The sequence below is a fragment of the Rhamphochromis longiceps genome, linkage group LG9 (assembly GCF_057381845.1).
Source record: "Rhamphochromis longiceps isolate RC_006_pf linkage group LG9, R_longiceps_female_GT1.1, whole genome shotgun sequence".
In the NCBI taxonomy this organism is placed as follows: domain Eukaryota; kingdom Metazoa; phylum Chordata; class Actinopteri; order Cichliformes; family Cichlidae; genus Rhamphochromis; species Rhamphochromis longiceps.
This window is the reverse complement of record NC_140565.1, coordinates 26909782-26926373: the sequence shown is the minus strand read 5'-3', so window position 1 is coordinate 26926373 and position 16592 is coordinate 26909782. Positions and strand designations below refer to the sequence as shown.

At 39.6% G+C, this 16592-nt stretch overlaps 2 protein-coding genes across 3 annotated transcripts in view; both read left to right on the top strand.

Moving 5' to 3' along the window:
• Nucleotides 1-629: 629 nt before the first annotated feature.
• On the top strand, nucleotides 630-8544 carry LOC146662454 (patched domain-containing protein 3-like). Its single transcript, XM_085417828.1, has 4 exons — nucleotides 630-1349; nucleotides 3447-3568; nucleotides 5725-5870; nucleotides 6099-8544. Exons 1-4 carry the CDS (start codon nucleotides 630-632, stop codon nucleotides 7667-7669), a joined length of 2559 nt encoding a protein of 852 aa, XP_085273954.1. The 3' UTR covers nucleotides 7670-8544.
• A 5139-nt stretch (nucleotides 8545-13683) lies between these two features.
• gpr158a (G protein-coupled receptor 158a) overlaps nucleotides 13684-16592 on the top strand; it is a 96854-nt gene continuing 93945 nt past the window's right edge. For both annotated transcript variants that reach the window (XM_085419087.1, XM_085419088.1), the window contains exon 1: nucleotides 13684-14908. In XM_085419087.1, the coding sequence (XP_085275213.1) occupies nucleotides 14031-14908 (878 nt within the window). In that variant the 5' untranslated portion in view covers nucleotides 13684-14030. The remainder of the gene's footprint in view (nucleotides 14909-16592) is intronic.

Genomic DNA, 16592 nt, shown 5'->3' with positions numbered 1-16592 from the left:
AAAACACGAGACTAGACAAGGACATAAGAGGCTAAGCAGGGAAGCTAAGGGAGAGGAGGAGAGGAGCTACATGCTACAGCTTGGTGACAGAAATGCTTTGACCACTCATTTTAAATTTCAAAATGTCAAAAGAGTCTTCACAGAAAGGGATACTTTGATATGACTAACTAATTTAAGAAGTAATCAAATTTTTTTATGAGCTTGTTTGTCTTCAGCATTGAGTCTTCTTAAGTAATTTTAGTGACATGACACAACTACAAAGTAATTTAGTTATAAAGTCACATAGTTATAACACAGTTTTACAGGTATAGTTGCAACATAATGTCATAAAATCGGATTTTTCACCGCCCTGGTTATTTTCATTAAGTCAGAGCAAGGTCAGCATTTGGTAATCCTTGTCTAGGTTCACTAATTAGCTTGTTTCCTTTTATCATTCTAAAGGCTTGCCTTATCGTTTTACTGTCACAGAATAAAAACTGAACACTGAATAATTTGCATGTCATCTTGTTTTTCCTGGAATAAGGGTAGCTCTTCCCAGAAGCAATAAGTATTAGGATTAAGCTTATCTTGACACCCTTTATAAGTGTGCAGTCACAACAGATCCGTGTCACTGCCCTGCAACACTAAGGATGGATTCTAGACGCACTGACTGCCTGACAAAGCCTCTGTCACGGCTTTTTGAAAATCTTGGATCAAAAGTAGGATCCTATCCATTATATTTTTTCATTGTTCCTGTGTTACTCTCAGCAGCACTCAGCGGGGGTTTCATTTTTCTCGAGGGAAGACAGGACAATAGTCTTGAGCGCCAGTTTACGCCAACTAAAGGACCCTCAAAGGCAACCAGAGCCTTTGTGAAAGAAAACTTTCCCTACAATTACTCCATGTTTTCTGAAGACAGACAGTATGACAAGGGCAGCTTTGCATCCCTCATTGCTATGGCCAGGAACAGCCGTAATCTACTGGACACACTTGTTTTAGAGGACATCATCTCACTTAACAATAAGATCCTTGATATCACTGTGGACAATGGAAGACTGGGCTTCAATGAACTGTGTGCCAGAGCCAACGGAGAGTGTGTTTCAAACCTCATCCTGGAAATCCTCAGCTACAGTCTAACCAATCAGACCAGCATCACCTATCCAGTCCACATGCACAAAGCTACTCCACTCTTTCTAGGTGCAGTGCTGGGTGGTGTTATTACAGATGATAGCGACTCAGTCAGAAATGCTGAAGCTGTCAAACTTTTCTACTACTTAGATGATCGGGAAAGCACAGCTGAAGCCTCAAAATTATGGCTGAGAGAATTTAAAAAGCTCCTATCAGACAACACAGACAGCGAACACATTTATGTGAGTATCACATCATTACTCATGTTTTTATTATTCATTTTCTTTTTTAAACTTTAAAGTTGAAGCAAGTAACATAACCTCTCTGAATGCTTAAATGCAAACAGAGATTCTTGGGTGTATTTATTCGATGTGCATTTACGATGAACTATTTTTCACATGACTGATGAAATGCTTTGCAAAAGCCACAAATACTTTTAACAATGCCATCAAATGATGCTTTTTGTGTTTGGTAATGAGTATTATTATTTTTTTAATAAATCTTTCATAAATTTTGAAAAATAAAAAAGTTTTGTGCAGACTTGTGCTTCTAGCCCAAACTCTTCCAGTCACATGGTTGCAAAAATTGGGGCAAAAACAATGACCTCAATCACAAAACTAAAGCAACATAAAATGATCACAGAAAGATACATTTGACCACAGACCGACTACAGAAAGATTTTCTTCATTGGAATGTGCCACCAAAAGCTTTTTGACAAAAAAGAAGCATTGGAAGCATTGTGCAGTTTAATGTTCTACTTGAGTTAAAGACAATTTGGATGAAGGTCAAGTACGTGCCATCAGCAGTGGAAAACTACCAGCCACACTGAGTGGTTGTTTCTTTTTTTATTGTCCTTTTTTATGTTGTTTGTTCTCTTTACCAACAGCATGGAAAAACTCCATAAAAATACCAAAGTCATGCAAAAACACCCCCACAAAATGTCACGTTACAGTGTTTTTAATTCATAATGCCATTATCAGTGATGGTTTAACAGCTTATTGTAATGTAATTCTAGTTTTAAGCCTCATTTTATTTAGTTAAACAAAATATGATTTAGGAATAACTACTTTACTTTTATGTTGTTTGACACTGACATTCTCTCACTTTATGCACAAACTAGTTCATGTCTTCCCCCTGTATTTTTTTGGAAAATAACTTTTTAAATCTTCAGTGGGCCAAGTGGAGTCCTCTCTTAGAGGAAGCTCTTTTCTGCCGCTTGTATCTGCGATCTCGTTCTTTCGGGCACTACCCACAGCTCGTGACAATAGGTGAGGGTAGGGACGTAGATTGATTGGTAAATTGAGAGCATTGCTTTTACTTTGGGTTCTCTTTCTTCACCACGACGGACCGGTACAGCGTCACTGCAGCCGGAGCACCAATCCATCTGTCAATCTCCCGCTTCCTTCTCCTGTCACTCATGAACAAGACCCTGAGATATTTAAACTCCTCCACTTGGGGCAGGATCTCATCCTTGACCCGGAGTGGGCACGCCACCTGAGGACTATCGCCTCAGATTTGGAGGTGTTTATTGTCATTCCCACCGTTTCACACTTGGCCACGAACCATTCCAGTGTGATCTGAAGGCCATCACCCGATAAAGCCAACAGAACCACATCATCTGCGAAAAGCAGAGATGAGATTCTCAGACCACCCAAGTGAAAGCCTCCCACCACTTGGATAGGCCTAGAAATTCTGTCCATAAAATTTACTAACAGAATCAGTGACAAAGGGCAGCCCTGGCAGAGTCCATCATGCACTGGAAACGAGTCTGACTTATTGTCGGCTATGCGGACCAAGCTCTTGATCTCATGATGAAAGGAAACTACAAAAATGGAATAATCACAAACTGAGCCATTAAGAAAGTATTCCTGAATAATAAAGTCATTTATAACCTGAAAATGGTTGTAATGTGAACTATGCACACATTTCTTTTAGTTGGCAGATGTGTTCCAACATTAAACATGCTCATTACAAGGTCTGAAGATTTCCTTGTTGAACTAACATTGTATGATTTGAAGAACAAAAAACATTTCTGCAGGGTTTCTTGTAAAAGTACTGTACTGCTATCACATAGTGCATTATATTCATGAGAAGATAGACTGTTTGGATTGAATTTCCTAGTTTTTGGAAGTAAACTGTAGAAAAGTCTAAGTGGAGGAACAGGCAAGCATTACAGGCCAGAGGAAAAATCTAAATATTTGACTTTTATGGGTGAACTGCCCTTTTAAATCCAAACTGTTGAGTAACACTGATGTAACAGCTGCCAGGACTTCCATGTGCAATCATTTTTTGTGACTTAAACGCTCAAGCTGACTTCCTTCTGCTGTGCTCTTTTGTAGGTGTCTTACTACACCTCGAAATCCAAGCAGGATGAGATTGACAGCCACACCACAGATGGCTTCCCCCTATTCCTCATCGCTTATGCCTGTGCTGTCACCGTCTCTGTGATATCCTGCCTGAGGTAAGAAGTGATCAGCAACCGTCACGCAGTAAGTGGCAAAATCCAGGATGCAGAGCGCTTGTCTGACCCAGGTCAGGTTACATGTAGTGCAGTACAATTAACTTTTTTTTTTTGTTTTGAGCTATTTTCATGTAGATTAAGAAGTTTGAATTCATAGTTACAGTTCTAGTAAAAAGAAATAGACCTTCTTTAAATTCTAAGGACAATAAAACTAATCTGGTACTTAACAGTTATGGAAATACAGCCTGAGGTGAAGAATAACCAGGATCTATATCAATGTATAACAGTGTCTTTATTAATTTAACAAACAAAAAGCTGAAGTTGAATCTGAAGCAATGTGTGGAAACCTAACTACACCCCCATGATTCAGAAGCTTGTAAAACCACCTTTAGCCTTAATAATCTGAAGTAATGTGAGCAATTGTTTTACAGCGTTGCTTCAGCTCATTGAAATCTATGCACAGCTCTCTTAAAGTCCCACCATTTCAGTCAGGTTGAGGCCTGGATCTGGATGTCTCATGATCTAGTTTCAGTTTTAGCTGTTAGATGGCCTCACGTTTGACTCTAGAATAACTCCTCCTATAGAGGAGTTAATGACTGATTCAATTACTACAAGGTGCCCAGCTCCTGTTGCTGTAAAACATGTGCAAATTATCACCCCTCCTATTAAACACTGATAAGACTCACATGCTTAGTTGTTGAAAATCAAGCTACAGCCAGAAGCTTAGTCAAAGAGAGAAGCTGCTGGCCTAGTTTTGTCTTGAGGTAAAGAGCAATAATGTCTCACTTAAATCTTTTGTACTTGGAAAAGTTTTTATTGCACTTTGATTTATAATCCAACTGAAGAAACACAATCTCAATTACCGAGCTTTAGAGCTTCAGAGTTACACATCGGAGGCATTTTTTTTTTTACCTTTATCAGAGCCAAACATTGTTTCCATTTTTCATATTTAAAGCAGCTGATGCCTCTATCTTCAAACTGTTTGAAGACATAAGAACGTATGGTGAACAGTGCTTTTAAAAACAGTTCATGTCACATGAAATGTCCTCTATTTTCTGAGACTGACACCCTCCCCACTTTTAAGATTAGGTTATAATTTATCTTTTTGACAACACGTACAGTATAGGCAGGACTTGATCAGGTGTCCCTGAATCCTCCTTTAGTCACACTGCTAGTTCTAGGCTCCCATGATGCATCCAAATATTTAATCTTTACTCAATCACTCTGTGTTTATACACAACACTGCATTTAATCATTGGTAATATTACTCTGACTCGCTTCCGCAGTTCTTCCCCATCTGGTAACAGCAGATGGCCTCCCCTCCCTCAACCTGGTTCTGTCAGAGGTTTCTTCCTGTTAAAAGGGAGTTTTTTCTTCCCACTGTCACCAAGTGGCTTCTCAAAGGGATTTTCTCTGTATTATTGTAGAGTCTTTAAAAGTTTCTTGACTTATTATCACTAACAACTTCAATTAATCAACAACACGCTGTGCACTTAATCAGTAAAATTCTTACTTACTTTTCAATTTACATAAAAATATTATTAGAACATGGTCTTACATGTTAGGTTAACATACAACTGCCCATGTTTACCAAATGATTACTTTCTGAAGATACAATTTAAAAAACATTTATGAAATCTTCCATATTTTTCTTAAAAAAAACTACATTTCTATATTTAGCTTAAATGTAGATTTTTTATAATCTTATTCCACAGATTTTTAAGGCGGCACGTATCTTTTTTTCCTGGATATTTAACCAGGTAATAATTAACAACAGGGAATATAACATATAACTTGAGTAACAGGGAAAGATAATAATTAACAATCAGGTCAGTATATTTACCTTCTGTTTCTCTTTTTATGACGGGACATTTTCAGAGCGTGTGATAGCTATTGTTTATCAGGTTTATGGCTCAGATTGTGTCAGGTGTTGCCACCTCTGTATTAACTATGAACAACAGGCTTTTTTTACAAGCTTCACTTTACAAATTGTAAGAACATCCACAATAAAAGGTCATATTTAGGAAGTTGTTTTGTTATAAAACATCCAACAATGATCCTTTACAGGCTGCCCAGAAAAACTGGACCTTGCCCTCAGTTCACTGTTATCTTTATCATCTGTATGGATTTAAATACAATTTATTCCTCCTTGGCAGGCTGGACAATGTGAGGAACAAGGTGTGGGTGGCTGTCTTCGGTATCCTCTCCGCTGTGCTGGCAGTTCTGTCTGGCTTTGGCCTGCTGCTTTACATCGGAGTGCCGTTTGTTATCACCGTCGCAAACGCCGTTTTCCTTTTACTTGGTGAGAAAAATTCACTCTTGGCTTCTTTCCTTCCACACTTTAGTTTTAGCTTTTAGCTGGAGGTGCAAAACCAGCCAAGTAATTAAAAGTGTAATAAAAGTAATAAAGGTGACAACATAAAAAAAGTTTCAGTGGTGTTTTATAAGGTGGTGACTTTATTCATTTATAAGCATGTGAGTCATGTGAGTACCGTAAAACTATCATGAACTGTTATCACTTTTTTTCCAGGAATTGGTCTGAACAACATGTTCATAATGGTGTCTGACTGGCGGCACACACATGTGAATGACCCGGTCCCAAAGAGGATGGCTCACACTTACAAAGAAGCCATCATGCCCATCACCATCACCGCTGTGACCGATGTTCTCAAGTTCTTCATAGGTGTCAAGTCTTACTTCCCATCCATGCAGGCCTTCTGCTTGTACACCAGCACCTCAATCATATTCTGTTACATCTACACCATCACCTTCTTTGGAGCCTTCTTGGCTTTAAATGGGCGGCGGGAAGGCAGCAACAGGCACTGGCTGACCTGCAAGCGAATCCCATCAGACAGACCTAAAAATCGCTCTGAGCTATACAGCATCTGCTGCGTGGGAGGTGACTTTGATAAGAGCACTGGAGCAGAGAAGATGCAACCAGTCAGCTATTTCTTTAAGGATTACTACGGCCCATTTTTGATCAAACCCTGGGTCAAGGGAATGGTGATCTTCTTCTTTGTGGCATATTTAGCTGTAAGCATTTATGGATGCCTCCATGTACAGCAGGGGTTTGAGCTTCACGACCTGGCAGCTGATGACTCCCTTGTTAACACATTCAACAGGAAGGATCGGCATTATTTCTATGATTATGGCCCATCTGTGATGGTTATTATCAGTGAGCCTTTTCCATACTGGGATGAAACCAAGCGGCACGAACTCCAGGCATGCGTGGAGGACTTTAAAGGGCTCCGCATTGTAGATAAAGGCATTTTTTCATCCTGGCTGGACTCTTATTTGTTGTATGGGCAGGCAAATAATTTAACCCTTAATGATAAAGATGCCTTCCTCAAAAATCTCCCTCATTTTTTTGAATTATTCCCTTTCTACCAGCAAGATGTGAACATCACCGGAGATGTCATCCACGCCTCCCGAGTTTTCGTACAGATGGTTGATATTGACAGTGGCAGCATGGAACTTTATGCACTTAAAGCACTTCGGTCCACCTCAGCTGATTGCAGAGCAGCTTCTTTATTAGTCTATAACCAGAAATTCATCTTCTTTGACCAGTATGATGTTGTAGTGAGCAGCATGATCAAAAATGTTGGTGTGATCGCAGCTGTGATGTTCATCGTCTCTCTCCTGCTCATTCCTAAGCCTATCTGCTCATTTCTGGTGACTTGTTCGATTGGTTCAGTGACTGTAGGCGTGACCGGCTTCATGGCGCTCTGGGACATCAGCCTGGATTCCATATCCATGATCATTTTCACCGTCTGCATTGGCTTCACTGTCGATTTCTCCGCTCACGTGTCTTACGCCTTCGTCTCCAGCAAAAAGACGGATCCTAACGCAAAGGCTGTGGATGCTCTCACACATCTGGGGTTCCCCGTCCTCCAAGGTGGCTTGTCCACCATTTTCGGGGTGTCAGTGTTGTCTGTATCAAAGTTTAACACCTTTAGAACATTTTTTAAGATTTTTTTTCTTGTCATGTTTATCGGGATGGTTCACGGCCTTGTTTTCATCCCAGTAATCCTGACAATATTCACACGCAGGTCAGAAAAGGAAGAGAGCAAAGAGAACACTGTGAAAGTCACCAAACTATAACCAAAAGTGGCTACAGTAAGGACTTTTAGTCAGATTCAATTTTAGATGAAATTAGAACAGCTGCTTTGAAAGTAAGTGATTTCAGTATAAGTTAGATTTATTTAAATAACAACCTTACAAGTGAAAATAATTTAGACTTTATGATGTAAGATATTCATTTATGAATGTGTTGTATTGTCTAAATTAGAACTCCAAAATCTGAGACAGTGCCCCTCCCAGTTTATTTATTCTTGTTTTAGACACATTGCCAGTGGCTAAAACAACCTTGTTTGATCTTGTTTGAGATGCTCCACTGATTTATTGACAAATGTAAACAATAAAATCAAGTATGAACACTTAAACTAAAGTCTTATTGACACTGGATCTCAGCTACAGTGAATATTTTTCAGTGCATTATATGTTTTGTCTGCATTGCATTGTGGGATCCTTATGCTGTTACAGTGTCCCATGCATGCACATTCCAGGAAACAGTATGCATCTCACTACTGTTGGGTGCATGATAAATGGTGAACAGACTGGTTCTAATATAATGCTTTTCTTCGCACTTTTATGTCTACTTGAGCGCTTAAAGCGCTTAATACAACATACCGCATTCATCCATTCACACACCCATTCACGCAAGCATGTTATTCTGTGTCCAAGTGCCTTCTGTCTAACATTCACACACATTCACACTCCTGTGTATGCACTGGGTACAGCTCGAGGTTCAGTATCTGGGGCAGCAGCGACTGAACCACCAACCTTCCAATTAGTACACAAACTGCTCTACCTGAGCCAGAGCCACCCCCCTGCATAATAAGGTCTTGAACTATTAAAACAAAATCTCACAATGTGCACCGTAAAAAAAAAGAAAAAAAAATTTAACAAAAAAATCCTTAAAAAATATTCTGGGAGCTAGAAATGAAAATGTGATCTTCAAGTTGACGCAATATAGACTCAAAATCTTCAAAATACTGAAATAGTTCAGCTGATGCCATTTTGTAAAGGCAGAAAATTCAGAAAAACCTCAACTCTAAACATGAGGTTCATTCATTCTATATACTCAAGTGTTTCATTCTATATTTTCAAATTTCATTATATATATATATATATATATATATATATATATATATATATATATATATATATATATATATATATATATAATCTTTCAGGGTTTTCACGTAAATATAAGTGTAATTTCTGAACATCCCTAAAACGCATATGGTGCAAACTCACCTTTTCACTAGCCCTTGACACCAACAAGTCATAATGAATCTGCCGAGAGAAAGAATAACAAATGTGGGAACAGGGGACACTTAAATAGGTAAATAGATAAATCTGTCTAAATCCAAAGAGGCATACTGCTTAATGCTAATTATTTTGTACAGGTAGCTGAAAAGCTAAAACGGCTAACATCACCTCAGCCATTAGCATTGCTAGCAAGTCTGCTCTCCTCTTAATATCATGAGAGGGAAGAGTTGGTTCAATAGTTTCTATTGTTATTACTTTACTAAACTTTTACCAATTTTGGTAATATGAAATACATCAACTGTGAAATTAGCGTAATGATAGCTTTTGACACAATACTTGCAGATTTTATACACTCATAAAAAAACATTGATACAATTTCTCCACCAGTTTTGTGGTGATAACCTCTGTAATTTCACAACATGTCTGTTAATGAATAAACAAATCAATGTTAAATTACAGTAAAATTCCTTTTTCCTCTGTCATTCTTTGTGTTATTTTACACTAATTTCATCACATTTTTGATATGTTTGTACAGCATAAAGCTAGTTTTCAGTAGTTATATCTTTTAAATAAAGAAAGCATCTTAGCATATTATGTTTATATTTTTTCTGTGTAAAAGTAAATAAAATGTTTCTGTTATTTTACGTTAGAAACGTCAATATAGAGACTATTTTATTTTTGTAATTTTACTAATTGATAAACCAAACTAGTTTTATGGTTTTTTTTAAAAATACGTTTGCTGCATTTAGTGAGAAGATGTAATTTAAAAAAAATCTTGAGACAAAAACTTTGCATTGTTTATGGTTTGTTTAAAATTGAGGAAGGCAAAAGTAACCCACAAAGACACTTATTTGGGATGTAAAGGAATAGAAGAGTTGCACGATGGATCAAATGCAGCCAGCAAATCAAACTGTATTATGATATCATGTCAGTATGGACCAAAGTCTCCAAGGAATGTTTCCAGCACCTTGAATATATGCCATGACGAATTAAGGCAGGCGAGCGTGTGATGTTGTCTAAAACCTACCAGTTAAGGAAATCCTGATAGTTATCTTAATGCCATTATTTGCATTAAGATAATCAGAGAGATAAGATGACTTTTATCTGGATAAATCGCTGCAAAAGTTAAATGAATGTTTATGAATTACTAACGTGAATGTCTATTTTTCTACTCTTTTTATCGCTGCCTGGTTAGACAATAAAGAGTGGCATTTATATTGTGCTTTTTCCCTCTTATTAACCACTCAAAGGGCTTTATACTACAAGCCCCTTTCACCCACTCATTCATACAGGCCTTTATTTATCACACTCACACATCGATAGATACATCACGGACAATCTGGGGTTTAGTTTCTTGCTTCAGGAAACTTCACCATGCAGACTGGAGGAGCTGATTAGTGGATGACTCTAACTCCTGAGCCACCGCTGCCAGTATGTGGCTTTGAATAGTGCCCTGAATTACCATTAAATAGATTTCAGAAGCAATCGGGACTCAAAAAAAATTGCAAAGCTGCCACAATTGCCCCCCCCCACCCTTTACTTCATTTACATGCCATTCAAATGTCACATTATTCCAAACTGTCCATAATTAAGCTGCACTACAATTTCTCAGTTTCAGGAAGTGGTGTTGGTGGCATATTCATCATAATGGCCTCCAACTGGCAGCGCATTAAAAGCAAGAACCCATACAGATGGCTCACACCTCAAAAGGAAGCGTTATGTCCACCAAAGCTACCACCACCATCCTTGTGATCATGACTGATGTTTAGAATTTTTCTATTGTTTCAGTTGCATTCATTTGTAGCATTTTGCACAGAACTATAAACCGCTGGAGACCAAACAGAAAGGAAATAACTTAATTATAGATATGCTTCATGCTTGTTGCTGCAGATAGGTTAACATTTAGTGTGCATATAAACTTTAAATATTAGAATGTAAATTGTGAGTATTCTTATTTGAAGACTTTCCAAAGAATAAAACAACACACTGAATTGGGACAGATAAACTGAATAAAGAGGTTCTTACTGCTTTTTCCACTCTAGGGTAAAGAGTGAATGCTAATCAGATTGCTTAGGAGCAAGTGTTTTGTGTACAGCGGTGCTGCAACGGTAGCTGCCGGTGTCTTGTTGTCGGCTCTTTACTTGCAGATATGGAGAGTTTAACAAAGGAAGAGAAGTAAGGAGCCTTGGATTCAGCTTTACTCTAAGTAGAACTTAACCCCCCCTCCCCAAAAAAGAAAAGTCTTCTGGTTTTAACTTTCTGCATCTTTCATGGCTGCTGCACAGCTCTGTCACCCTCCGTCATGCCTGTCTTCCCTCGCCCTGCTTCCTAGGCGAGATGCCTCTGGACTGCACAGCATGACATGAGATGGCCCTACACCCAGGATGAAGGCAGAGCTGGAGAGAGTGTGGGTGTATGTGAGAGCATCAACTGATAAGAAGAGGGATTGGAGATAACATAAAAAAACTCATCATGTTCCTCTTTTTCCTGTGTAGTAAAATCCCACATCTGTTAGTGCACTTTTACATGTCTAACACTAGTTTTTATTAGAATTTATAGAAAAAAAACAATATGTTGCAAAAAAAGATAACTTATTCTCTCATAAAATACAGCACCTAATTATATATTTTGAGATGTAACTGGGCTGTTACATGCTAAAGCACTACTACTGTATGATGCTTATTTGCACTTGAACCTCTGGTGAAAATTTTGTACCATAATGTTAATCAAAGCTCTTAAAAAGTGGGTAAAATTAGAGGCAGGGGGACACATTAATTTATATATTACATATATTTGTTATTTATTCAAATGTGAACGGGTATTTGCATAGCACTTCTTTAATTTTAACCAAAGCTTCAAAGGTTTTCTGATCTCACATTTGATTTTACTGCATGCCAATGTGAATGATAGGTGTGTCTACATGCCTTATTAATGTGTGCATTCAGTGATGTCTTGAGTATGCATACCATGCAAGGCTTTGGACATGCATGTTAGGTTCGCAGGGAGACTGAAGATCTCATGAAAGTTCAACTCCAGAATCTTTTTGCTGTTACCTTCTGCACCACTGTGTCACAGAAATAAAGACAGAAATACTGCAGAAAATATTAAATGCTTTTCATTCAACTTACATAACCAAAATGTGTATTTTTTCTAATTTCTTTCTGTTTTTACATTTTTTTTTGTTTGTTTTACATTTTAGGTCAGGAAAAGACTGAGAGGAACAGACTGAGGAACACACAAAGGAAATTGTCCAAATATAGAGTTTTTAGAGCTTGGGGACATTTTATTGCCCCCCAAAAGTTAAACACAGTTATCTTGTGGTCAGTTTTTGTACCTACAATTCAGTCGTATCTCCTAAACTCATCAAATGTAGGTAAACACAAAATTATTGCTTTAAAAGTGCGGTAAGGATAGATTCACTGTGTGTGTGTGTTTGTGTGTGTCTGTGCGTGCCTGTCTAAATATTAACAATGAGTGACACAGACTGGCTTTTTATGTAAATTAAACCCAAACATACCAGCTGTATTTTAGAGGAACCAGTTGGAATCTTAGAACAAAAGAGTGACAAAATGTTGGAAAAGTCAGAACTTTTCTACCTGCTCTTACTTCCCTGCACAACAGTGCAGTTTTGGACCAAAAGGCGTGATAAAGAGGGCATGGATTTTTTTTAGACCATAAACAAAGTTCAGAAACAAAGTAAATCCAAAAACTGAAGATCACACAGTTGGAAACCTAACAGCTGAGCATGACGGATGCATGTTGTGCCCCATACTGAAGGGAAGACAGGACTATTTATACACAGAGGGCTCCTTGGAAAGATTACTGCAGGCATATAAACAACAATGAAACCAATCAGAAAACACACAATCATATATTAGATGAAAACAACTCAAAAAAGAAAGTCTTAAGCCAACACAGGCATCATCACAAGGTTTAAGTGAGCAGCACGTTGTTGTTGTGGTTAAACTGAGATTGGAGGCTTGGCTTTAATTTCTATTGTAGAAAAACCTTTAGCCAAAACATGAGAACCTCTCATCCAAATGACTTCAGATTTGGTGGTGCACTTATTCATCTATCCAACAATACACCAGCATATTTTTAAATGTGAAGGTCAGGTGAATTGTTGTGGAAGCAGGTGAAAATCAGAGAAACGCAGATAAATTCTTAGTCAGAAGCATTTCAGCTTTCAGATTTGAAGATAGCAGAAATTTAGAAAGAAAAGATGAATCCAGTCTGCACCTTGCTCCAAAAGTTTACAATCATGAATCAAATCGTATTTAATAAAGCTTTCCCCTCACTGATGATAGAAAAAAAATCTTAGTCTCCGAAAATTGATCTAAAATTAAGTGCTTGATTGTGATAAATCGGCTGAGGGTGACTTTGTCTGTTTCAGCGTCGGACAGCTCCTTCAGTGCTTCATCGGTTTCAGCGCCGGACAGCTCCTTCACCGCTCCACCAAACACCGCTCCGAGATTGACAGAAGAAGCGGCCACACGCGGATCAATGGCGCTCCTGGAGCCCCTATGAGACGACGAAGACGACGGGCTTTGAAAGCGCACGGATCCTGATGTTGCTTCTTCGTGGCTTTTATAGGCCTGCTTAATGCTTGCTGTGGTCGGAAGAGGGCGGAGTGCGTTTGCCATCCAAGTGAGAAGCTCCTCGACTCGGTGCCTCCTAAAAAAAGCATATAAATATAATAATAACCGCCCCTTACCCCTCCCTCCTCCTCGTTTTGATTCAGTCTGTGTAGCCTACACGCAGAAGGAGAACGTCCGCGGCACAGCAAAGCCAACACAGTCTTGTCTACAGTGTGTGAAAGAGAGGGAGAGAGAGAGGTGGGGGGAAACAGCTGCAAGCGGATACTCAACATCAACAAGCTGTATGAGGCATCTGTGAGGAAGGAGAAGGCATTTGACGAGGGAAGGGGTTCCTGGCGGGTTTCCCTCTTTTTGTGATTTCAAGAACAGAGGCGTGGAGCTCAGAAGAATATCCTACAAGTGGTGAAGCGATGGTTTAGCGGGGCAATTTGATAGGTTCTCTGTGTTTTTTCTACAGCACACTCGCCCGACGACACTGTTAATTCCGAGCAGCAATCCCCCAAACATCTGTGGTCGCTCTCTTGAGGGAGATGGCTGTTTTCCGGCTGTCGCTGCTGCTGCAAGTTGGATTTGTGATCGGATCAAACCATAAATACGCGGAATGGTCAGGGCACGGGGAGGATAACGGGGCACGGGAGGCGATTCACGGCGCTCAGACGCACCGCTGGCAGCTGGCGCATCTCCGTGCGCCTCATCACGCTGCCGGGGAGACGGCGGAGCTGCCGCAGAAGACAGACGAGCTTCTACCCAGGGTCGTCACGGCTTTTTTACACACCGGGGACTCGACCACCTTAAAGCATGCCAACTGCTCGCGAAAGTACGAGCTCACCTCTCTGCGGGGAAGGTCACACGCTACCCCGCATTACTCCATGAGCAGCGTGCTGGATACGGTGCTGCACGCCACAAACTTCCTCAACATGATCCTGCAAGCCAACAGGTCCAGGGAGCACAACCTCCGGCGAGACATTGAGTGGTACCAAGCGTTAGTCAGGAGTATACTGGAGGGAGACGCCAAGATTCACCGGGCGGTTGTTACTTTTAGCGGGGATTCATCCTTCCCGGGGCCCTCGGTGCTTCTTCAAGCCACCAGGGCCGGCGGTGAAATAGTACTCCAAGACCTCTCCAGCATGGCCCACCGACATCTGCACAACCGCACGGCAGAGACAGAGTGGTACCACGAAATAAAAGACAGGAAGAACCCCAATTTCCATAAAAGAGCGCTGAGCCAAGATTTCAGATCGGTGGACAATTCAGTGAAAAGAGGAGAGAGTTTTATTCCGGACAAGACGCACGTCAGATGGTCTGCGCCCTACTTGGAGTGTGAGAATGGGAATTTTGTTCCCCGTTGGCTTTTGACCTTATCTGCTGCCTTCTATGGCCTGAAATCCAACCTGGCTCCTGAATTCAGGTAAGCACAGAGGGTCCAAACCTGCGCTATGATGTGGAGGAACACAATATATATGCAACACAAAGTCTAAAAGTGATTCATATCTATCTATCTATCTATCTATCTATCTATCTATCTATCTATCTATCTATCTATCTATCTATCTATCTATCTATAATTCATATATATATATATATATATATATATATATATATATATATATATATATATATATATATATATAACCACATTTCCAAAGCCTAACACAAATGTGCAGCGCCTTCACTTTTTCAGCAGAACAATATATTTATGTAACAATGACTTTTTTTGTCAACCTAAAGGTGTGCTCAGGTGAGCTTACCCTCCACTACATCTCCAAACCTGGATAAAGCTTTATAAGGTGATCATACCTGCCTTACAGCTTCCCACTAGCCTCCTCTTGTTACATGAGGGTGGGGGGGGGGGGGGGGGGGGTTTCTTCTCTCCTCCAGTCTGACAAGACGGCGGGATGCTAAAAATAACCCAGGGTGTTACTGGATGTAACAGCGGTGGAAACCTCTGGCTGCAGGCCCTAATTCATTTTTCAAACTCACAGGGGATGCACTCAGGAAATGCCTTGTGCCCTTTCTTTTACCTTCTTCAAGAGAGGAGGCTGTTAAATCTGCAATGAGTTCCGTAAGAAAAACAAGCTCAGCAGCAGCAGCAGATGAGGATATTTGGTTGAATTTCTCCAAACCATAAAACCTCCTCGGCTGCAGCTCGATGCTATAATGAGCCATGTTTTATTCCAGCAATAGTGACATGCACTGAAAGAGTCAAGTGTTAAAGCTCCATAGGATCCCGACTAACATCTCCTCAATGAATATTTAATCCAGATCACTAGTTGTGTTTGTACTGCCTTCAATGAATCTTTCATTGATACACTCTAGTTGCTCACAGGCTGGCACGGATTGCAAATGAGCAAAAACCTTCAGTGATTATACTGTAATAGGCTATCAGCTACCTGGTGTTATCCCACACTAAATCCTCTCAGAGCAGCTTCACAGCAAAGCTCAGACTCCCACTAAAGCAACCTGAAGTCAAACCTGTCTGACACACCAACTCTAGTTTATTAGTGAAACCAGACTTTTTGTTTGGAGATTTTTTGTCCCCAAAGGATCTGAGTTACAGACATTTTTATTAAACCAGTTCAGCTGAAGCCTTCTCCATAACCCACTGCAGGCGATGTATAGGTATTTGTATTGTGTGAAATCCCTGAAAAGCTGTCTGTAAAGAACAGTAAAGAAACAGGAGAGTACAATCTATACCATAATTTACAGTTAAGTGTTTTACCAATCAGAATTTTTACATTTTAGTGCTTTTCTTGGTTCTTGGAGCATTAAAATCTTCTAAATATCTCCTCATACTCTTAAAGTAGACATGAAACACTACATGTATAAAGGCTAATTTACACGCCATTTGTTAACTACACCCTAACTGATGATTAAAAATCAGAGTGTCGGACTTCAGCTTGTCTGTCTGGTGCACCAGACTCAAACAGGCTCTCCCCCACACAGTCCTCATTTAGAAAATGCTCTAAAAACCCTAAAATTATGGCCAGTAGCTGGATTTTCCCATTTCAGTGCAGCTAGCAAAACAGCGAAGAACCACTTAATGCTAAAGAGACTGAAAGTGAACAGTATATCGTATTTCTTTTTATTATTTT